The sequence below is a fragment of the Ruditapes philippinarum genome, unplaced genomic scaffold (assembly GCF_026571515.1).
Source record: "Ruditapes philippinarum isolate M1 unplaced genomic scaffold, ASM2657151v2 ctg1364_1_1_1_1, whole genome shotgun sequence".
Classification (NCBI taxonomy): domain Eukaryota; kingdom Metazoa; phylum Mollusca; class Bivalvia; order Venerida; family Veneridae; genus Ruditapes; species Ruditapes philippinarum.
This window is the reverse complement of record NW_026852649.1, coordinates 406321-432134: the sequence shown is the minus strand read 5'-3', so window position 1 is coordinate 432134 and position 25814 is coordinate 406321. Positions and strand designations below refer to the sequence as shown.

Below are 25814 nucleotides of genomic sequence, written 5' to 3'. Positions count from 1 at the left end.
GTTTTGTTATAGAGAAAAATAAATACTTTGAGTAACGCATATTTGTCTTTTTACAGGGAACTAGACTTTTGCATATGATGCCTTTATTACTCATATATATATATATATATATATATATATATATATATATATATATATATATATATATATATATATATATATATATATATATATATATTACCATTCTCCTATTTTGTGATTTTCATATTTGCACTTAAAATGAGAAATTGTTGTCGCAGGCCACGATTTTATTGTAGAGAAGAATACATGTTTTGGGTAGCGCATACTTGTCTTTTTACAGATCCCTCTACTCCAGGTCCAGAGCTAGCACTTTGATTTTCAACATACAATATACATGTATTTTCAAAATATGTAAGCCTTATTATAGACATAGTTAAATACTTACGGAAAAAAATGCAATTGAATATATGTCGGGCTGTCTGTTCACGGTCCGGTGTACAATTATTTATATTTTTGGGGATATTTGCACAAATTACATAACATCTCACTTACCTGAACGAAATTATAGCACTTATGATGTTTTTTCATGACACATCGGCATTTTGTCATTGCTCAGCTTTTCAATCGCTTGACCAAATATGGGCAATTCAAAAACTTGTTCTTCGACTTTAACGTTAGGGTTATAAAAAGAAACACTTCTGACCATCTAAGTGTTTTACACATGGAAATAAAACTCATAATGGTCTATACTTTGACCTAATCCTATGACTTCGACGAAATGAGCAGAAATACGAGGAAAACAAACCCAAAAATCAAATCTCATATTTCTTTTTTTTTAAAACAAATCATAAGGCAAAACGGGTAAAATTAATGGGCTGCTGTCTTTATTCATTGTTTCCATAGAAAGAAATATTTCTTCTTTTTCGGCCCGAACAATAGTCAAAGAAAAGTTTGTTTATATTATTTGTATATATTTTGTTAGAAATATTTGATTCTAATCATGATATATTCATGTATTTGTTTGAAATTATCTGAACATATCCAATTATATGTCAAAGAGTTCATTTTAGTGTATTATACATGAATATAACATTTTATCATAACTTAACAGATACAGTTCTCTTTTTTTTGTGGGAAGAAATAACTCTTACAATATAATTATTTGATATAAATTCAATAGTTAATTGTGTAAATATGAATAACAATAACAATACAAGTTATCACGGATAAACAAATTAGAACGTTGAAATTGTTTTAAGAATGATACACTCCAAATAAACAATGCACAAAATTTCGTGTCAACAAATGAATATAAATTGTATTTGATATTTTATCAGTTTCAAATATTAATATGACAACTAAAACAGTATTAGGAATGCAGTTATTATTTTGTGGTACATGTATATGCATATTTTATTATCTTATCCACAAAATACATTAATAATATTGTACATCATGTTACATTAAACATAGTCTATACTAAGCACTCATTATAAATCTAATAAATATATATACATGTATATCCGCACTTTTATAACGTTACGTCATTGTTATATCTGTTATAATTATATTATACGTTACTGTCTGAAGATATTTAAAAAAAACATTGAAAGCGCTAACAGAAATAAACGTATAAAAAATAACGAACTTTGTACTCTGCATTTCCCAAAACATACTTTTTTATACATGTATATATATACACACGCTATTATATTGTCTGCGGTGCAAACATTCAATATAGATTGCAAAGGTATGTGTGTTGTTTTTGCAGCAGATGTCAATGCTATAGTAAGTTATCACGACGTAGAGAAAGATGGTTCTCATAACAGTGAAAGTAAATACATTATATAATAAACAGTTGCATAAGTAAATCAATGTGAACACTTAAAAAGTACAGAAAGATGTGCTATCGGTTTCATCACTATCGACATTTGATACAGTCTGAACTGCTTTCAATAGAAAATAGTGTGAATTTAGAATGTGTACGATCAATTAAATGATTTTAACCAAGTTTATTTTTAAATCTCTGTCAGTTTAAACTGAAAATGACCATGTAGAACATTCTAATTTTTTCCAAAAGAAGATTTCATTCTAACAATTTCGTTATTTAATGCATGAAATTTTAAAGTGGTTTCTCCTAAAAATATATTCATAATATCTTTATCCGAATGTATCATCACCAAAATGTTTTTGATAGATAATTATTTTACTCAAGCAAGCATAAATATATGTTCTTACACATTAGATAATTTATACAATTGCCCCTCCCCGCTGAGGGTTCGAATCCTGCCAGAGACTTTGAACTTTTTTATGTAAGGAAGATATCCAGCTAGCATATGGAACTTCGGTGGTTTTATGCAGGTACCCGTTTCAGCCAGCAATAATGAACGAAAGGACACCTGAAATCTTTTTCCATCAATAAAGTTGGAAAGTTGTAAAATGAATAATATTGTGTTGTTGTGGTGTAAAACCCAGCCATATAAATAAATGATATTTTAATCATTATTTGTGCATTCATTCGCGTTTAAGGAGTAAAAAAGAGTGCAAAAAACATATGCATATATATGTATGTATATCAAAAACAAAAGAAAAAAGAAGAATCAAACTGCTAATTGTTGTTAGTTGAGAGGCGTGAAAGTATATAAAAAAGTACAAAGTTGTCACTCTTAGTCTGTAAGAATGTGGTAGTCAGTCTATAACAGGTACATAAGCAAGTCTATGAATGTCCAGGACTTGTATCTTTAAGACGTTTGTTGTCTCTCTCCACACTAAAAATATGTATACACAGAAATTCTGTAAAAGAAATACGCTCTTTGGAACTATATTTAAATGCCTACCCTGGCATTGATGGCGTTTTTGTTCCGGGCCGGTCAGCTTGATTAAAGCAGAAAGAGTAGACTGCACGAGTTTGACATTATGGTTAAAACAAAATGGTCTTGCGATTTGACGCTCGCCAGTCCAAAAACTGAATATTGTTTTACCTAATTGTACAATAAATGTGTTATACCTTTCATTATAAAGAAAGGGTCTTAGTTTGGTAGTGAAATTTTACAGTGATAAACAAGTTAATATATATCATTACATATATGGAATAGAAAGTGTTGTGAAAACATGAATATATTTTTCATAAGATATTGCCTCCCATTCTTACTTATACAAAGCGTTATCTATACCGGTAAGATATTCTTTCGCTTGAGGACCTTTCATAACCTGATCCTTCTTGGTTAACATGATCATAATTTGATCTTTCCGGATTCGATCTTTCGTAGCCTGATCTGTCATAATTAGATCGTTCGTAATTTGACCTGTCATAATTTCTATCTCTTTTTCCATCCCTGGATGAGGAACTACTTCGCCTGCTTTCATTTTTCGGCCTGTCATTTCGTGGTTTATCCGTAAGGTTACTTGCCATCTTTTCATTGTAATAAGAACTAGACGTTCTGTCACTATAGTAACCACTTTCGTCTCGCGAACTCTTCCTTTCTGAGGGAATTGATGACGGTATTCGTTCATTGTATCGGATTTCACGAGACTGAATTTTGTCAACAACGTTATTTGGCTGCGTTATTTGTGTATGGTTTTTCTCTTTCTCCTTCTCTGTCTCTTTCTCCGTTGTCTTAGCGATAGATTGCTGATAACTATGAAGTTGTTTCTCAAGCACAAAATTTTCAGATTGCAAAGCCAATATTTCTCTCCTGAAATAAATATAAAAAAACTAGTACACCACATAAAATATATACATGTATATTGCAATTTAAATTCACATCAGGTTCATTTAAATTGTTTCTAGAAAATACAAACTCTTGCTTAGACGAGACATTGTGTGACAATATCCTTTGGTAAAAATATCAAAACGATATTTAATGGCTTTGAAAAGTAAAAGTTTGAAAAGTAAAGTTTGTCTAGCGCAATAATAACAAAATGAATAAGTAAAATTTGTAAACTAAATAGTTCAACTCGGCATGTGAGACTTTTATTTCTTTTCGCTAAGTAAAAAATCGATTATCTACTTTATTGTGTATCTATCCTTCATCACAAACAATCTTATAATATGCAAAAAAAACTTCTTGGCTGAAAGGTGACTGGACGTTAGCAGAAAAGCAGACAATATTCTTTCTGTCTTTAGCAAAACAACAAACACGACCCGGGTGTAAATATTAACAAAGGAAAAATAACCAAGTAGCGTCAATCTTGTTGATGTCAGCAAATTTGATATTGTTTTATTAACATCGTGGGGAAGAAAAGTAAAGTCCAGACGATCTGGTTTATTTGTTTGTGCTATTCATAAAGTCTCGAGAGAGAAATAAACACAAGCCTCTGGACAAGCTTCTTTTATGCAAATACTCGTACAAAATTAATAATCTATTGGTATAATATTTCCTAAGGGAATGCTTAAGTGGTACAATGGTATTTGTATTCCATTATAGAATATTTGGTAACTATATAGTTAACTCTATTATTAACTATTGTTTAGAATTCTCCCGTACTGTCGGCCTATTGATTTCTTTGTGAACATTTTGCTGAATGGGCTATATCATATATTGCTATATCATATATCATATTCAAACTCAGATAATGAAAAATACGAAAATATATGAATTAACTGTATATAACGCATAACCTATATCCATTTGAAGTGTATAAGAAGTCGTAAAACCTTGAGGTTAACTTTATTGAACATATTACCAACATTTTACTTACTTCATTTGTTGTTTCTGAAGTTTGTCAATGTCGTCATACGCGTGGTAATTCGGTTGAGACAACAGATGCGAGTCAACCCATTCAATATGTACTGTAATCCTTGGATCATCTGGTTCAGTATATAAACAGTTTTCATCTTGTAGCTATATAATACAAACAGTAATGGCTTTTAAAGGTTATGATTAAAGCTGCAATTTCTAAATTTCATAAAAACAAAAATAGGTATATTATGTTAATAAAATGGGTTTCATATCAACTCCTATACTTTGGTTGGTATACAGACGACAAAAATGAGTTTAGTAAGCGTAATAGTCTGTAATTTTTTTTATCTTATCTAGCAGCCCGAATTTAACGGTATATTTTAGCGTTAGATAACAAATGTTTTCGCACAAATTTTTAAGGCATCAACAGACGGTAGGATTTTGAAGTACAACACCAATTAAAACTAAGATGTACAGACAAATCTTAATGTGTGAAGGCTACTATTTCTTGAATTCGGAAACCTTAAGTCTAGATGTAAAGGATAGGACATGTTCTATTTTGAAAATCTTGTCGTACAGATTTCTACAGACCTCCCACCATGACAAGTAACAGAATACCAAATTATCTCCTGATAATGGGTGTAATGAATGAAATTCCAGAATAATTAGGGCTAAAGGTAAACATAGTATTAAGATGGGGTAAAATGATGTTGAAAAACTCTTCAGGAGACCCAAAGTTGTTTTATGTTCGAATCCCAAATTGTTCCGAAAATGATTATGTCACGGTATTGAACTGTTCTCTAATCAGTGGAGGTAGTTTGTAGGCGGCCGGATAGCTCAGTCAGTAGAACCGCAGTACGGTATTCCGAGGGTCCCAGTTTTGAGTCTCGATCAGGCTGCACATTAAAAAAAAAATTAACATGTTTTTAAAAAAAATGGAGGTGTTTCAATCATTACTCATGGAGAAAAAAGATTATTTAGTGAGTAAAGTATGTAAGGGATCAATAGGGAGGGAACTTTTGTTAGGGAAACCTGAGATGATTCCTATAATGCAGAATTACCGTCTGAATGCAAGACTTTTGTGTTGTATTCCTTTGAAAATACATCTTATCTCTCTAATTAGTGTTGTACGACTAAATCCTACCGTCTGTTGTGGCTTTAGATGATTTGTCTTTTGTTAACGACAGGCCTTATGTCTCGTGAAGTTATAACAGTAAAATAGGATATATGGGAACTACATTTGCCGTATTCAAGATAACAACTTTTAGGTGTTTTTTTTTAAAGTTTAACACTGAGACGAATCGCACACAAGAGCTGATTTTAGTCTTCATTTGCATATTAAAATTCGTATACAACCTTAAGTGATACCATGGGGGTTTCCTTTAAAAAAACATTTCTGAACAATATTTGATGATTAAATTTCAACAATACTGTTAAAAAGATTAATGAAACTGTAGAATGCTTGATATTAGGTCGACGGCAAAATATGTTTACATATTTATAAAATACAAGACAATGTCTCTTTTGTATAAAAATGTCATATTTAATATAATACCGTAGATAAGTAAAATAAATGCTTAAATGTCAAATAATCATATCTAGTAAGTTGCATAAATAAATTTCAACAAAAACTTGTATGTATATTAAAGAGTATTCAGTTTAACTTAATCATTTGATTTAATAAAGTCACATTTTCCCTTTAAATATGTTATTACCAGGCGTTAACACTGTCCGAGAATTTGTTGTTGTTTTTTTTTTAAATAATAAATGGATTGCAAAAGAAAATATTGCAATGAAAATTGTTTAATTCCAGAAAACTATTCATTTTTTCAGTACACATCAAATCATATTCACTAGTTAAAAAGGACATATTTTTATAATATTGTATAACAAAATATATACGTATAATTATATAAGTATGTATGTATAATTACCTCAACAACTGGAATACTTGTCATTATATTGTATCCTTCATCCAGGTCTTGTTGGACATAATATTTGGCAAAAGGGCCATAATTTGTCTTCACTTTATGCTCAGGAATGTATCTGAAATACAAAACCGATGAATATATCAAATCAGGTGAACTAAAATAATAAATACGCAAGCTTGGTATCAACATGTATCATAGTTTGGGGACCTTTCTGTTGAAAATGTGTCAGAGTTAAATCGCATACATATACATGCACAGTGCGTTAACTGGAGTACAGATATTAGTTACCCGCAATCCAGACCATTGATTGGTTCATTTTGTCTGGGGTTTACATATTGTGACGACAGAGAAAAGTAAAGCGACAGAAATATCATATTCAAATTACTTTTTCCCGGGGTTTCATATATTGTGACATCAGGAAATGTGTTTTTATGTTTGACTATGATACAAAAGAGAAAGAACATCAAAACACTCGGCAATCTGATTAATAACCGTGGGCTACGGCCCATCGTACAAATCAGATAGCCTCGTGTTTCGATGCTCTTTCTATTATTCTATTACATATTTGGCACATAAATACAGTGTTTTTTGTGTTTTTGGTATGTCCAATTCAAGCACAATAGTTGCACAATACAGCAACCACATAAAAATAAAACTGCTCATAATTTTGTTATCAACAACAGTACAATTTATTTAATATCATTTTTCTTTCTTATTCTTATATCTGTGTTCGTAAAGATAAAAAAACAATAAAGAGGTAAATTATTCTTTAAAAAGTTATAGGTATCGTTTATTTTTACCATCCAATCTTTTTCCATTTTTTTTTACATGAATTTATGCAAAAATACTCATGACTGCTATTTTTATAGCTTATGTTTGTTTAAAAATATACTTAATAACAAGGGAAAGAAAATTGTCATAAAGGCGAAAAAGAAATGTGTTAATTGTATACCACTTTGTTTTACCTAGTTAAGACAAGTATGTTCCAACACACATAGCGGCTGTATTTTCTAGGCACATGTGTGATATCAGTATAGTACAGGCGGAATGACAAAGTTTTACCAGTTGTGTCTGCCTCCATAAGCCTGAAAATAAATATCAAATATCAAATATATAAGATTTCTATTGAGCTTTGTTAAGTTCATGACAAACAAATTATATATTTTATTATAATTCAAAACTAATGAAACTGAGCTTAACACATTTTAAAAATGGACTGACCTTGATAATTCATCATATCGAGCGTAAAATGTAATGGAATTATCAGTCAGTTTATTGCTACTTATATTATTTATCATTTTTCATGCACATGCATAATTGAAATTGACGTTTTTTTTCTAAATTTTTATTGAATTGTTTAAGTAATCATACCACGCTTGTTTATCCCTGTCATAAAGATGTGCCCTGCTCTTTGACTTTCCGGCTACATTCAAGGTCACTTCGCTAATTGATACAACAGATACCATAGTGATCTTCATTTTTAGGGAAGACCTCCCTTTTGTTAGCTGGTTTAGTGAACCATTCACGATGTATACTTCTCCGTTACCTGCGATGTCAACTAGCTGGTCTAATTCCTCAGATTGAAAGGCACCATTTTCGCCTATTGACACATAATACCTAACATTGCATATATGATCAAAGCTTGTATGTCGGTGTAATTGCATAGCAATATTTTCATCTTGCTCAACAGATCCCTCATTCGGATACAATGAAATACTCCAGTCAAACAGACCGTATGAAAAATATGATGATTCTAACTTGGTATCGCTTGCATATCTCGAGTGTGTTTCACGGGGTATTCTCACATAACATTCAAATGAGCAGTTTATTTTCCTCATTTCAAGCTCTATGAGATAATCACCAGACACTTGTGTGAAATCTCTCTCCAATAAATCATTGAGACCGACGAAATTTTTCCTACCGTGTTGACTGGACTCGGTAGTAAATACACACCCTTTTTCAATAAATGTCTCGTTTCTTGTAAAGTGTTCTCTATTTAGTAACGTAAATGAGAAATCGATCTGACATTTCATCCCATTACATGCTGACTGCAACTTCAGGAAACATCCAAGATGTAATTCTGTACGTATGAAGTAGGCGGTCCACTTATGATAACCATACACAACGTCTTTAGTGTATGTATCCGGATTATCATCCGTTACCAGCTTACTTGGTAAAAGGAACGTGAACACTTGGGAATCAAATCTATCGTTCAGTTTTAAAAATCGATGAAGTTTAGCCATTGTTTTTGTTTGCGAAATCACTCAGTTCTGTATACTTTTCATAAATGACTGTAAAAAAAAAGATTACCAATTTTCAAAAGAACTATTATGAATATAGTACATTATTTTTATTTCTAATGCAGCAAGCAAATATGTTAATCATATTATAGTGTACGAATGCCAATTGACAATGTAGACACTATTCCAATAAACACGCCACATAAGTTACAGAGGTCATGACGTAATAACATAAATCAAATTGTCTCCACAACGAACAATTAGCATTTGACTTAATGTCTGTGTTATACTCTTGGGACACGGTCATTCTATTGTGGCTCCTAACAATACGACATTAGTTATATTTACTGCCACGTTAATTGAACAAGTAACTGGTAATTGATAGTTACCGTCTATAGTAGAATATAAGTCCAAGTACGAGATGAATACAAACTGCCTGCAAGTTGCACGCTTAGTTAAAGCATAAAGCAAGCGAAATAATGTATTATTAATATTATGCTGATTTAAAATTAAATAATTATAACGCAGCACATGCTATTATAAATTTACGCGAAACGAATTGATATCATGATGTTTCTTATTACTTCTGATGATATATGAGATGATATAAAACAAACATGGTCATACATGTATTGTCCATCACCATAAATATGAGATCAATTTAATTTATTATATTATTATATCCTAATCTTTTGAGTATACATAATTGATATTTGTCACAATTGTATGTTCTATGTACACCTAGATTTTGTAAAATGTAGTGGCTAGTCACTAGAAACTGTAAAGTTCGTTCGTTCGTTCGTTCGTTCGTTAAAATTAAAAATGTATGAAAAACATTGTCGCCATTTTTGTTAGGGATTCTTACTTAGCTTCTCAGAGAATCGTACTTAAAAGATTCGAAACATAAACATTTTTGTTTGTTTAGGATACTGTATGTTTTATGAATAAAGGTTGGTACATCAAATATACACCAGTTTCTTTATTCATGCAAATATGTTTATATGTATATGAAATAAAAAAACAATATCATAAAAATATTCTTGTTACCATATCATACTAAGTTGTAGATCAGATAATTATTACAAATCAGCTTATCTATTAATATATCACTGTGTAAATTAAATGATAGTGCTAGTTATTTTTCTTCAATACTTTATTTGTAGTTATTTTAAAGTTAGTTTTATATTTATATCAGAAATATTGATCTGACTTTTAAAATTTCGATAGTAAAATTGTATACTTTAAAATGTGGTTAACAAATTATGATAGACTCCCATATCTTGTTATAAAAATGATTATATGTTGTAAGTTCTGCCTGGTTTGGTGTATAACGTGTAAATATGGGTGTGACTTTAATAAACTAAAAAAAAACTTACAATTAATTTCATCAAAGCTTCAGATTTTTTTTTTGTTTTTTTTTAAAATATATGTAAGGTAATTTAATCAATTTTGATAACGCAGTTTGCAAACTAATTGAATATTTATTTTTGTATGTGTGTAAAAATAGCATTGATTTCAAGCAAGACAAATAAAACAAGAGGGCCATGATGGCCCTGAGGTCGCTCACCTGTATATAGGCCCCCAACCCCCACCCCCCCCCCCCCCCCAACGTTGCAGGGCCACTTTAACCCAAGGGCTTTTATTTGCACAAACTCAGTAGACACCCATAAGAAGATGTTTCATGCTAAACATCTAAGCTCTAGCTCATTGGGCTTCATTGAAAGAAGATTTTTTTTAAGTTTTTTAGTACATGTATACACATATAGTTAAAAACAATGACACCCCTGGGGCCGGGCCAGTTTTGACCCCAGGGCTTTTATTTGAACAAACTTTGTAGACACTTACTAGAAGATATTTCATGCTTAATATCTAAACTCTAGCTATTTGGGTTTTTTCAAAGAAGATTTTTAAGTTTTTGCTATACACATATAAAGAAAATCAATGACCCCCGGGGCGGGGCCAATTTTGACCCCAGGTCTTTTATTTGAACAAACTTTGTAGACACTCACTAAAAGATGTTTCATGCTTAATATCTTAACTCTAGCTATTTGGGTTTTTTCAAAGAAGATTTTTTAAGTTTTTGCTATACACATATAAGGAAAATCAATGACCCCCGGGGCGGTGCCAATTTTGACCCCAGGGCTTTTATTTGAACAAACTTGGTAGACACCTATTAGAACATGTTTGATGCTAAATATCTTAGCCATAGCTCTTTGAGTTCTTTAAAAGAATATTTTTTAAGTTTTTACTATATGCATATAGGGAAAATCAATGATCCCCGGGCGGGGCCAATTTTGACCCCAGGGCTTTTATTTGAACAAACTTGGTAGACACCTATTAGAACATGTTTCATGCTAAAATATCTTAGCTTTAACTCTTTTGGTTCTTTAAAAGAAGATTTTTTTAAGTTTTTACTATATGCATATAGGAAAAATCAATGACCCCCTGGGGTGGGACCAATTTTTACCCCAGGGCTTTTATTTGAACAAACTTGGTAGACACCTATTAGAACATGTTTGATGCTTAATGTCTTAGCTCTATCTTTTTGAGTTTTTTTAAAAGAAGACTTTTTAAGTTTTTTACTATATGCATATATTAGGAAAATCAATGACCCCCTGGGGCGGGGCCAATTTTGACCCCAGGGCTTTTCTTTGAACAAACTTGATAGACACCTATTAGAACATGTTTGATGCTCAATATCTTAGCCATAGCTCTTTGAGTTCTTTAAAAGAAGATTTTTTTAAGTTTTCACTATATGCATATAGGGAAAATCAATGACCCCCCGGGGCGGGGCCAATTTTGACCCCAGGGCTTTTATTTGAACAAACTTGGTAGACACTCACTAGAAGATGTTTCATGCCAAATATCTAAGCTCTAGCTCTTATGGTTTTTTAAAAGAAGATATTTAAAGTTTTTTCTTTCGGTTGCCATGGCAACCAGAGTTCTGCATGGAATTAAATTCTTTGAACAATTTTTAAAGGTGACCACCAAAGGAACATTCCTGTGAAGTTTGGATGAAATTGGCCTTGTGGTTTATGAGGAGATGTCATTTAAAGTAAAAGTTTACGGACGACGGACGGACGACGGACGGACGACGGACGGACGACGGACGCCGGACGAAAGCGATCACAAAAGCTCACCCTGTCACTTTGTGACAGGTGAGCTAAAAAGTTACATCTATGAATATGAAAAATAATTAATGATGTTATATTAATTGTCTAGACAATCAATTGAATGGTCACCAATGAGAAAAGAATATATCATTTTTTTATTCATCAAAGTTACTCATGGGACATAACAATCTCCACAAATCTTCTCAATGCAGCAAAATCATTTTTAGGATGCTGATTAAGACAATAATATTTGGTTTGGTAGAATAAATATACCGTATATAGTGGGCGGGAAATAAGGTCTCTGCTGTCAAAATAGTGCAAATTGTGATACAAGCATGAAACTTTCAGAAAATTATCTTTAGACCATGTAGATTTCAAAAGTGAAGTGGGCCCAAAAATATCTCTGCTCATTCAAGATGGCCGCCATTTTCAAGATGGCCGCCATATAAATTTGACGTACATAATAGCTCATTCATTCCATCTTTTTGCACAGACTTGAAACTTACACGAAAGCATGCATATAGTTTCCCCGTTTCAAATATTTAAATCTTTAAGCAATTGCGCTTGCATATTTCTTCAGAATCCAAGATGGCGTCCAATATGGCTGCCAATTTTAATGAAAACTGATATATCGCTTTTGTAGTATAATTTTTTGCACACAGTATGCTTATTTCCATATAAAATTGTTAAACATATTAGAATAAAAATCAAATTTTAGGTTAACCACATTGTTAGTCATGTTTTTAGTTTTTTGTACAAAAAAAATCTTTAACAATATCAAAGAAAAAGTGCCACTTTTTGCATTTTTCTCTAACATGGTTTTCTAGGTCTATGTACAAAATTCCAAAAGTTACATAGTTTCTTAAAGTGTATTTGATATTGAATCAACACTATGTTTTATTGTATAATTGTAACAAAAACAAAAAAATGTGAAGGTTTTATACTTAAAGTGGGTGGGGTAAATTTATCAGACAATTGTAGTACAAAATAACGTCTTTTATGAATTCTTATGCAAATATTCACTGTAAAAGTATTTTATTGTATTATGGTATTTTTGTCTTCCTTCAGGTCTAGAGGGTGTACTAAAATATCAATAAATGCAGATGCAATCATATGTATACATTCAGTTTAATTTTAAATGTGTTTGCATGATATAAGTTGTTTCAATATTCTTAATATAATTTGATAATTGTACAGAAAGAAGACTGAACATTTATCAACGAACCATATGTTAGATAAAATCATGCCTGGACCTAAGTGAAATGTTGTCTATTTATGAATAAAATTATTTCCTGGACAATTAAGTCTTGCTAAAAGCTTGTAACAGAATGATTCTAAGTTATATTTACTTGCACATCTTTGTAACCAAGTATAATGGAGTTAGTACTGTCCATTTCTAATAACTTATGTAGACATAATATTTAAAAAAAATAACGCGACTGATACATCATATTATCTATGTGTGCTAAAATAGGTATCAATAAAACCGCTTGACCCACATAACATAGCTTATGATTTGGAATATAAACTAAATGCATTCATACTTTATTTTCCCCATTAAACAATAGAGAAAAGTTGACCCTAGATCACTCGTGTAAGATCCACTGCTGGAATTTTAAGGTCTATAATTCTTTAATACTGAAGAATGCTAAAAACATATAAGGTGTATCTTTTTTCACCAAATACAGTCATGATTAAATTTTATAAACTATTTGAAAAGAAACATGCCCAATAACTAGGCTCTTAGAACTTCAAAAAGACTCATATAACTATATTCCAATAACAGTCCATGTAAACTAAGTGATTTTGACCCTATGCCAAAATAGTTCATAATCTTTATATAGCATCACAATGTGATGATATACGATATATTTTCTTCTCTGTACACTGTAGTTTCGGAGAAGAATTTTATTATATAAGTCAATGTAAACAAAGTGACAGGTAAAGCCATTTTGGACTGCAGGAGCATGATTTAAAGGCCCTCACGAGGAACACAGTTTTTAAAGACCTGTGTAGGGAATCTTATTGAAGTTTTTTTGTTGTTGTTGTTATTTAAAAAAAATAATCACCAACAAAAGAAACTACAATGCCTAGAGCTTAGATAGTCACCATATAACCTCTCCAAGTAAAGAAGACCTCTTTTAAAGTTACACAAAACACTTTTGGGTCATTAAGTGTACATGCAAAATTAAAAATCTTCTCAAAAATCAAAATGCACTGAGCACAGGTACTAAGCATGTAGCCCCACCTTATTTCTTTATTAACATATTTATTGTATCATGCTCATAGAGCCACCTGGGTTCACAGTCTTGTTTAGAAAAACATATTAAAACATCAAGTGTTAAACAACAATGACTTTAACTAAGATATTTGGGATGTAGCCTGATATAACATGCATACATTTGTATGATGCTTCTGCAGTCTAAAATGGTTTTGCAATGAGTATCACTTAATTTACAAAGACTAATGTATTAAATCTGTTTTCTCCTAACCAACAGTATCCGACGCATAGACATTAATCATGTATCATCATAATTGTGTTATACTCTACAAATATTTGATATATCATGGTCAACATGGTCAAAATTTGATAAGTTTATATGGACTCATATATGAATATGGTTATTAAAGTCCTCTCGTGTGAAAAAAATTGCAACTAGATATTGAGCATGTTTCTTTAAACGCAACCGGATTCAATTATGACACAAATCATGTGTGTTATGACATAATTGACACTCCCAAAATGATATTGTTACCTGTTTTCCAACAATGGTCTTAGGTGAATGATCCAGGGTCATCATTGCCCTCTTATTGAAAGAAAAAAGGAGATATGATTACTTTAGGAAATACACTTACTTTGTATCTTAACTTAAAAAAAAACTGCATGCAGGCCAGGCCATATCATTGATATATCTGTTTCACATTATATACATTTTGTTGGCTTTTAAGCCATGTTTATATTATAAATATAAAATTGTGAAGGAGTCAAAAATATGCGTTTATGGACTACCTTTATACCTTACATTCATGTACATGCTTGCTATTTTAAGCACGTTTAGTTGATTTATTGTCTTCTTATATGTCTTTACAATTAACAATTAATATATGATATCAAATATATTGAAACAAAAAAATATCATGCAACCAAATTTAAGAACTGAATGTATACACATGTTTGTATGTGCATTTCTTGCTTAGCCACTTGGCCCGAAGGAAGACAAAAATACTTTCATGCAATGAAAATACGTTTTAAGTTGGAACATTTGCATTAGAATTCATAGAAAAGCAAAAAGGCAAAGAAATAGAATGAACTTAGCTATGTTTATTTTCTGTTATTTTTTCTTTTACAATAATTACCATATAAAATTACCCCACCCACTTTCACAAAATATAGAACCTACAGATTTAATGTTTTTCTTACATTTTTTACAATAAACACATGATATTAATGGAATGTCAAATACAGTTTAAGATATAAAGTAACTTTTTTAACTTTGTACATTAATTTGAAAAATATGAAAAAAAAATGGATTTTTTTCTTGATCTTTCTAAAAGATATTTCTAAGACAAAAACTTTTAAAATGTTTACTTTTATTGAAATTAACATATAATTTGATTATCTCTGATATGTTTAAACACTTTTTATCATAATAAACATAATTTGTGCAACAAATTATACTATAAAAATGATATAACAGTTTTGCACAAAATCGACGGCCATATTGGACGCCATCTTGGATTTGGAAGACGTATGAAAGAGAAATTTTGTAAGATTTAAATTTTTGAAAAGGAGAAACTATATGCATGCTTTTGGTGTAAGTTAAAGGTCTCTACCAAAACTTGGAATGAATGAGCTAGTATGTACGTCAAATGTATATGGCGGCCATTTTGAAAATGGCGGCCATCTTGAATGAGCAGAGATATTTTTGGGCCCACTTCACTTTTGAAATCTACATGGTCTAAAGATGATTTCCTGAAAGTTTCATGCTTGTATCACAATTTGCACTATTTTCTCAATTTCCCGCTCCACTATATAGCGAAAAAGTGCAGGATATAAATTCGATATAAAGATAATAAATGGTCTTTGTCTTAGAAAGAGAAGTCGTTAAAAGAAGATTAAACAGCATGATCAATATATACGATTACAACTATCTATTTAAAAATCAATCATCAAGTCAATATTGTAAACAATAAGTATAACTGGTATATACGTTGGTCAATATCTACTGTATCTATTAACAAATCAATCATAAAGTCAATATTGTAAACAATAAGTATAACTGGTTTATACGTGGGTCTCCTTAGGCCTATCTCAAACGCAAAATAAAAAAACGCTACACTGACATTACAAATATTTACTCATTCAAATATATTCTAGCTGCAGTCCTTAAATGTAAAGTATTCTTGTTTTACAATTCAATTCCAACTTAAAGAAATTAAATAAAAGTATATAAACATATTGATCATTATATTTATATTGGTCATAATGTTATTATAATTAAGATAACTAGTAAGAGTTCTATGTTACATGAGAACACATTAAAAACTCCAACATTTTTTTAATCTCACTCATAAAATTTCGTCCTCCATTGTTTTATAAAGCCATAAGGTTCTATGTAATTAAATTAATAAAGGTATGTTAAAAACGGTACACAATTAAGTAAGCTTAATTGTGTACAAGAGTCATTCAATAAATTCTGATAATGACCCGATAACGTTGTAATATCAATGCATAAATTGCTTACATCGTAAAGTTATAAAATGAAAGCTATCCCGTTCATTAGTATCATATAAATTATATCATTTAGACGAAATCAAACGTCGATAATCCTGAATTTTAATACATGTTTATAATTTAACCTTAAATTGGCATCAGTCCTAACACTTGTCTAAAGCCTTGAAATACTTAGTTATAGAGGAAAGCGGAGAACAGTCTATTACTACCCGTATTGAGAGAGACGCTTCACTAAGAAAACATGAATTATTATTGCAATATAATATATAGAACACACTAAACTCGAAAAAAGTAATTAAATCTTAAAATATTTATGATATAGTGATGTTTAAATATCAATCAGGATTTTAGATCTGGTGAATCCGACATAAACGATCAAGTAGAACAAATATAGTTAGACGTTGCTGCAAATTGATCAATTTGTATTATTCTTAATCAATAGCAGTATGGAATAAATGAGCCGCGTCACGACAAAACAAACATAATGGGTTTGCGACCAGCTTGGATCCAGACCAGCCAGCTGTTCGCTTACAGACCCTATAACAAGTAAAGAAACTGATAGCGAACAGCATGGATCCTGATCAGACTGCGCGGATGCGCAGGCTGGTCTGGATCCATGCTGGTCGCAACCCACTATGTTGGTTTTGTCATGACGCGGCTCAAATGATTTAATTTGAAACAGTGCGTCGCCTGTTACATGTATTTACGATTATATGAACTATTTCAAACAACAAACCATGCATAAATTCCAATTATTGCACGATTTGGTCTTTCAATCACAATTTATGTTCCTATTAAGTATAGTCAATAAAGATTGATCTAACTTCAATGTTTGAATATTTGAGGAAAGTTGATATTGGGATTATTTTATAATCACTCTCATTTCTTGTTCAACTGTATGCCTCTCAAAGTATAGCTTATTAAATATTTATAATGAAATTTATTTTCTCGCTGGCCATCTTCAATGAAAATAATTGATTAGGTTATAATTTTACAATGTTTCAAACAGGCAGATAAAGTTTTACGTTTTTTTCCTTTTCCTTCTTTAAACATGAACCAAAAGGGCCGAATATGACCATTTGCTGATAAAACAGTTAATTAAAAAATGTTTGACTGATTTTGGTGTTAAGGTATGTAGAAAGTATATTTCCGGTAAACTGTATTTGACTGTATGTAATGTAAAATGATGAAGGCGAATTCATAATTATGTTGTCATTTATGAATTACACATGTCTTGAGAGAAAATATTTTTAATCTGTAATTTATGTTTTGAAGTATGTATCAATGTAAATATAGTTCATCTTACATACTTACTAGAAGAATTTATTTTACTGGATGGAAACATAGAAAACATAACAATACTTATGTGAAAAAAAGGAAAAACAATATTATACATTCAAATATATGTCCATAAACAGGTGCTAACAGCAAATAACAAATTTAATACTATGAATAAATTAGCAATGGTTAACATAGTAATACATGGTCAGTATATGTAGAACATATTTGAAGAAGCCATCGATCAAATTTTTAAGCGCACTTGTTCAGTTCGTCAGTACGTGAATAATCACATAATTAAAACTTTAAAAAAAAAATAATACGATTATGGCAACTTTTAAAGATTTAAAGCATTATATATGTATTATATGACGTTTCTCCAGCCTTTCTGCTGTAAAAATATCTCCGATGCTTATCTAAGCATTACCTCAGTCATTAACAGGTTCCTTAAAACAATATCGCCCTTCGGTCAGCTAGCTTGTAAAATGAGTTTGAGTCCCAGGCAGGCGGGACTACAAGCCTAAAAGGTGATGAGCAATTAATACTATGTAAAACAAAGGTTCAGAAATACTTACATAATGATTCGCAACTCTATCTTTCATACTCATATAAATATTTGTAAATTTATTTAAATTATTTGAAGTGATAGTTGCCAAAATTTAAAATTGAAATTAATGAAGATAAATGTAAAACTTTTCTTACCTCTATCACTTCATATCCATACTGTCATTCACTTTTGTCAGTTCTCTCATGCATATTCTACACCGATACAGCGTTCCTCTCTCTGTAGTGAAAACAAACGCTAGATATTAATAAATAAAGAAGCGAGTCAACAAATGGAATCAATAATGGAATAATACGGATGGTTTCTTTAACACTAAACAACTACCGATATAACATGTATGTAAATTGATCAAGATAATTAGAGAAATAAAGTTACCAGCTACAAAATACCTAGTGTATAGATCGAATTCGCTATTCTTTTCATTATCTGTTTATATTAATATTGACATATTGGGGTGCTGATAATTATTTATAAAAGTATAATATTCATCGCCTAACTCTTTTACCACTTAGATCCCGAATGTGCATTTCAAAGCGAAAAAGCGTAGTGGTAGAGTGTTCGCATCGTAAATGTAGAAACCCTGGTTTGAATCCTAGAAAAGGCATTTTTCATACATTACAGGCGATTTGAGAACATAAAGGTTTACAAAGAGTTAAAGTCAAAACGTCTAATACCTAAGGTACTAAATGACTGAATAAATAGCAATCAAAGAAAATGGTTAAATACAAATGTTCCAAAGTTTTAAAAAGTGGCTTATGAAATTCAGAGATTCAAATTGTATGATTAACTTTAAGCGGTGCAAAACATAAAATATATTAAAGTAATACAATATCATGATAAAAAGATTTATAGCATACAAAATGAACACTCACAGTCATAAAAATCATATTGCATTTGCAGAATACTTGACCTACTAAAAAGCTCTAACTACTAAGCTGCGCGGGTTCGTGTGTCCATTTCTACTTTCTATTATATTGCAATACAAATGCAAAATGTAATAATTAAATGACTTGCACAACCCATTATACATTTAAGTTGAACAAGATAACATTTACATTTACGGTGGTACCATTATTATACCAATATATATTTTGGAAAATGAAATACACATACACATTTTGCATTTTGTCGCAATATATTAGAACAAATAGACGGGAGTATGGACATTTAAACCCGTGTAGCGTTGAGGTCTAGAAAAATGTTGTTTCGAGTGAGCATATTTAAGTATGATCTTTACTTCCAGAATGTCTCTATATTTTGTCACGTGAGTGTTAATTTTCTCTTTTTAACCTTTTTAAACAATTTTAGCACAATTCTTTATATCTATCTTCTTCCATCGCTTTTAATGTAGTCATATAGCACTGTTTTAAATTCTAACAATGTTAAATGCTAATGTGTGAAAGGACAACTAAGATGAGGTGTTAATAAGGCTTAAAACAAGGGCAATATTGAATTCAAACATCATTAATGTTAGTTTGTAAAATATTAAAATAACATGAAACCCAATCTGAAATCCTCGGCTATGATTTATAATAACCTCGGACTTTACAGAGATTAAAAGTGGGTTTTTTATCACGTGGTTTCATATGTGAGTGTAATCTCGTAAAATGGATAACAAACGTATATATTTCACATTCAAAGGGAATTATAGTCTGTTTTGGTAAAATTATTATTGAAAATATGTCTGATAATCATAAAATGCCGTCTGGTGTACAATTGTAAACAAATCCGAATTAATGTTAAAATTTTGTATTAATAAGTTTATAAATAATGTCCTGTTGACTTTTTAACTCGACTATTCGAAGAATAAGGAAAGCTATGCTAGTCCACGGAGTAACCACTTATAAGAGGCGTACCACCTCAAATATTTTTAAAGTCCATTGATGTATGATTTTTAAACTTTGCACACTTGTTCACCATCATGACACCAAACTGTAGACAGGAGGAGGTAACTGTATCAAGCATTTTGACAGACTTATGCCCCTTTTTCGACTTAGAATTTACGTTAAAGTTTGCGTACCAACTCAAATATTTTCAAAGTCCATTGACATATTGCTTTGAAACTTTGCACACTTATTCATTATCATATTTTCAACCTTTGTACAGGAGTAGGCTACTATACGTATATCAAACTTTTTTTACAATATTATGCCCCATTACTATCAATAACTCAGAATAGTCGAGCACGCTGTCTTACTGACAGCTCTTGTATATCTACATATTTAATTAATTTAGGTAGACTTCTACTAGATATAATCTTATTTAACAACTTCCAGTAATAACTTTTTGTTTGCATTCAGTTCCTTAGCGTAGGTATGACCAAAATACCGTATCCGTTCTGTGTATGTTTTACTACTGTGTTCGAGGTTCTTATTCGAAGTTTGTCAGAAGGATTCTAATTAGTAATTATATACTTCAAAAACACAAAAACATTTCCATATAGATTTTAAGAATTGATTCCATCAGCTACAAAAGAGATTAAAAATATTTGTGTGCCCCTTATATTTGTAAGATTTAATATTTAACCATGATTTAGTTCTTTTTTTCTTGAGTGGAGAAACATTAACAATAACAGAGAAAAATACTAAGATAGAAGATGATTAAACCTCATATAAATTAATAATTATTAAATATAAGCTATTTTTGTTTCGACATTACCACAGCTGATAAAGTTCGTTGCATACGCTTACTTGGCAGCAAAATAAAAACTACGCGAAAGTAAATGAAATTAGATTCGTAACAGTACACTATTTCTTTTATCTTGGAAATAAGACAAAAAACAAAGGGATTGTTTCTACTTGCAATAATATCCCGGCTATTAGACAGTTACAATGTGTATATAATTTAATATGATCATGTTCTATGTTGATGACTAAATAGCTTTTGAAAATGTAATTATAACATTCCCGTGTTAATAAGCAAAACAAAAAGGTAATTAACTCTAATTATGTCATAACTTTGTATTTAGTTTCAAAAATTTAAACATTTTCTATGAAGGCTTATTTCTGCCACCAAATAACCATATAACTAACTAGTTAATCATGTGGTTTACTAGTTACGTAACTAGTTAACCACTTAATATTAAGCTGGTAAAATAATAAAAGGATGGCAGTTGTAGGCACTAACATGCATTAATTATGATCTTTTATTTATTGAAAAAATTAACTAGTTACGTAACTAGTTAACCACATAACTTACTAGTTAATTAAAAGGTTAACTAGTTACGTAACAAAATAACCTCTTAATTAACAGATCAGAACAGAACATATACTTTATTTCTGACTTGGGCTCGACAACCATCATCATAACATACATATACATGACCATTTGACAACATTTGAGTTATTTGATATATCATTTCTTTGAAAACTTAGAATAGTTGTTAAAATGCAGTTTTGACTCTTATCGCCGTGTAACTTTAACCAATATTTTGCTATCCTTACATATCTTTCAATATACATTGGAAATCTTCCAAGTTCAGAATACAATGATAGAGTATTTGTTGACATTTTAACATTCAATAACCATTTACCTCTTAATTAACTAGAAAGTTATATGGTTATCTGGTGGCAGAAATATGCCACCATAATTTTCATATAAAAGTATAGAAAAAAAATACGGTTTGAAACAAAAACTTTGCATTTCTGTTTCATTTCCTACTCCAAATTTTCAAAAGGTTAAAAGTTAACCGGTTATATATCAATTAAATTTAGTGCAAACAGCATTTAACTGAAAGAACAAAATTGTAATAAGTTTTGTGTAATTATAATAACCTTTTTGTTTATATTGACTAATGTCTTAATATCTTATAAGAACAGAAATGAATGCTTAAATGAGGAGAAAAAGAAGCAAGACATATTCTGTCAAAACAGAAAGAAAAAGAAACAAAAATAGAAAGATATCGTAGAGAAATCCTTATTTAGATTTACAACATGACCAAACAATTCCAAAAATATCCTTTGATATAATGTTCTAAAAGCTTCTTAATGTTGACATTTTATTAACGACTTATTGTTCCGTCTTCAGAAAAAGTGGTTGTTTCAAAGACTATAATACATGTACTTCAAAATTATAAAATGTAGGAAACATGGATTTATTTTTATAAGAAGCAGAACTTTTACAATTCACAATTGAATGATAAAATAACAAATGTTTCATGTCCATGAAAAAAAGAAAAAAGATATAACATTCGACTAAATGAAAGAAGAATGAATAATTTACGCAATCTGTTCTACCCATCTTCAACAGGATGATAAGCTGTCAGGGATAAATAGTAAAACAGTTTGCTATCTGAATCATACGAAGTCCTGAACAACGTGATAAAAACTAATTCTAGTTAAAGCAAAAAGGCAAAAAACAACAAAAAAACAAACGCTCATTATATATACACAGAGCAAATCATAAAAAAAAGATGAAAAAAGAAGAATTTTGTGTACGTATGATTAAAAGATATTTGTATCCGTCAATATCTGTCTGTGTTTCTTTGGAAAGTATAATATCATATTGTCATTTATGACAGGCAAACAGACAACGACAGAAAAATGATAAAGCCTCTCTTGTTGTTGTCTTCAGTATTAACAGACATGAAACTAATATATTTCCAATAACGTCAAACTTCAGATACTAACGATTCTTTGACATCTTTGTTCACTCTTAACAACTTTTCACTCTTCTAATTTGAAGACTTTGTAAACACTTTTTATGTCCAGTAACGCGGGCATTGTGCAAAAGTAAGGCAGAATTGTGCAATTAAGTGGCTAAAACGAGTACCGCGATAAGTAAATGGACCAATATTTTTTATTGTACACAAAATTGGAAGAAATGAATTAGCGCATACGGTCGCAGAGATATTATACTGTAAACCTCATCAAAATATTTCGATGAAGATGCTTATTTTTCAAGATCATTAGTGAGAATGAATGACGACCTGACTAGCGTATTAATGGCGAATTTTAGTTTCATGGACATCTTTAAATACAATATCATACATATTACTTCATGATTTTTATATTCGGTGTACCAGAGACATTTTCAAATCTACTCGTGTCATATAACACTTTAAGAGGTAACACCGAGTTTGTGAATGAAGCACTTAAGCAAGGCGGTTATCACATTAAAAGTAGCTAATTCTTTTTTTACCGGCTTCCTTCTATTGTCATACGAAACTTGAAGTTTGACAAATGTCTTAGGTATACAGACTATGAAAAAAAATGTTTTAAATGTGTTAAATGAACATATTTTTTGACGAAATACGAAAGTCACCCTGTTTGTTTTCTTACGAATGAGCTAAAGAAGTAAATATAATCCTGAAAAAATGTAATGCTGGTTAAAGTATAATGTCGTAGCAGCCGTATGCGCTAATTCATTTCCTTAAATTTGATTTAGAGTGAACTAGTTTGGTTCGTTTACTATATCTACTATTTACTATATTCGTTTTGGCAATAGCGTTTCACAGATTCGGCGTTACATTTACGTTACTTGCACATTCCTGCGTTACTGGATATGCACGGTGGTTAAAGAGTGTTTTTTTTTGCATCTGCCTTGTGTTTCTTATTTTAAGATATTAAATTCTTTCTTATTACAAAGGCATGGCGCACGCTCTTGACAAAAATAGAACGGAGAATATATCTACCTTCTGAATATTTTTGTGATGAAGTGAAGTTAAAATAAGCTGATAGTAAACACTAAAAATTATGTTAAGTAAATAATGAAGACATATAATTATGATCAGCATACTTATTACATGTAAACAGTGCTCGCTAACTCTCTCTGTTTCTTTAATATATGTTTAATATATAGTATGGAAATGGAAAAATCATAAGCAGTCCAATAAGCAACGAAACATCATACTCTTGATTTATATAACACATGATAACTATTTAAAAAAAAATATTCTACATAATTGACCTTGTTTTGTTCAAATAGCACCGCAAAGAAAATAGAATGCACTGTCCCAGAATGATAACTTGAGCCTTTGTTTACATAACAAAGATTTATAACAATGCGAAAAATGCCGACTGAAGCCTAATAGATAAAACACAACCTAAAACAGATTAATATTTATGAGCCGTCCTCTGTAGGGGTTTGGGAAAAATAATTTTAAGACATGTTTTATAAATATTTTTATGTGCATGTATTTCAAGTGACAACACCCCCACCAACCAAATAGATTTATCATCTTTTAACACCAATAAAATGTTTTTGAAAGTATTGTAGGGGTCCGTAAATGATATTCAGACCGCTAGTACATTTTCTAAAACTTATTAAAAGTATCATTTCTTATCACAAAAAAGATAACATAGTAATGAACTATTACATTCACAGTAATCTCCCTTTGATTCATTTTTGATTAACTTTTGACCTTGACCTTGATCTCAGTAAAATGGAATCATACTAGGTTTTAGTATACGAATAACACTTAACAATGTGAATAAAAACATTTTTTTTTAATAAAATTAAATGAACTGATGAGAACATTGAAAGTCGCTAAATATGTCACATAGAAAACATTGTACAAACCAGTTTTAGGAATAATTCGGAAATGTGTTTGTATACAGAAGATAACTAATTATATATATATTGTAAATGTATTCTTGAAAATAAAATATGCTTGTAAGAGCATTTTGTTGTGTCAGTCATTTACTTGATACGTTTTGGTGCTATATTGAACCCTTAATTGAATATGATGGAGACGGTATAAAGTTCAGTAAATATCATCTCTTTGCATCTTATTTTCAAACAATTCAAGTTCTGTTTAAATGAATTGTAACAAGTAAGTTAGAAGTAGCATTTATAAAAGAAAAGTTGCATGATCCTATCTCGCAATGTTCGATATACCTTAATATGTGGACCACAAGACATCGCTTATGAAAACGTATATAATGTCGAAAATCATTAAAATTTTAAAAGAAATATAGTTTGTAAAACAATTTACTTCTTTACAGATCTCTCGATCAGTAAATGCCTTTAAATAAATGCATTTTTGTTGCCGTAAATGGCTGCCGTTTTGACATCTTGTTATTTCTTTAAAGAAACTGCTGCTATACGTATGTTTCAATATATTAATATGTCCACAATAAGTCATAAGCAATAAGTTTTTTGATAGGTTTGAATCATTTTAAATTTCCGGTATGCTCGAATTTAATGCAAACATGAAACAATATATACTATGTCTTCGCAGTACATAATATGACATAATATGACAGACGTGCACGTTTTCTTAATTCGAAGAAGTGATGAATTGCTTTACTAAGTAAAGTGACTTTGATGGAAAGTAGTTTGAAAAGATTGGGACCATAACTGTCAAATT

At 30.5% G+C, this 25814-nt stretch overlaps 1 protein-coding gene across 1 annotated transcript in view; it reads right to left on the bottom strand.

Annotated features, from left to right (window-relative positions):
* Positions 1–833: 833 nt before the first annotated feature.
* Positions 834–25814, bottom strand: part of LOC132720155 (uncharacterized) — a 45749-nt gene continuing 20768 nt past the window's right edge. The window contains exons 2-7 of the mRNA XM_060704201.1: positions 18643–18724; positions 7946–8865; positions 7540–7659; positions 6578–6689; positions 4663–4805; positions 834–3656 (exon numbers count right to left, since the gene is read on the bottom strand). Coding sequence (XP_060560184.1) covers positions 3125–3656; positions 4663–4805; positions 6578–6689; positions 7540–7659; positions 7946–8817 — 1779 coding nt within the window. The 5' untranslated portion in view covers positions 8818–8865; positions 18643–18724 and the 3' untranslated portion in view covers positions 834–3124. The remainder of the gene's footprint in view (positions 3657–4662; positions 4806–6577; positions 6690–7539; positions 7660–7945; positions 8866–18642; positions 18725–25814) is intronic.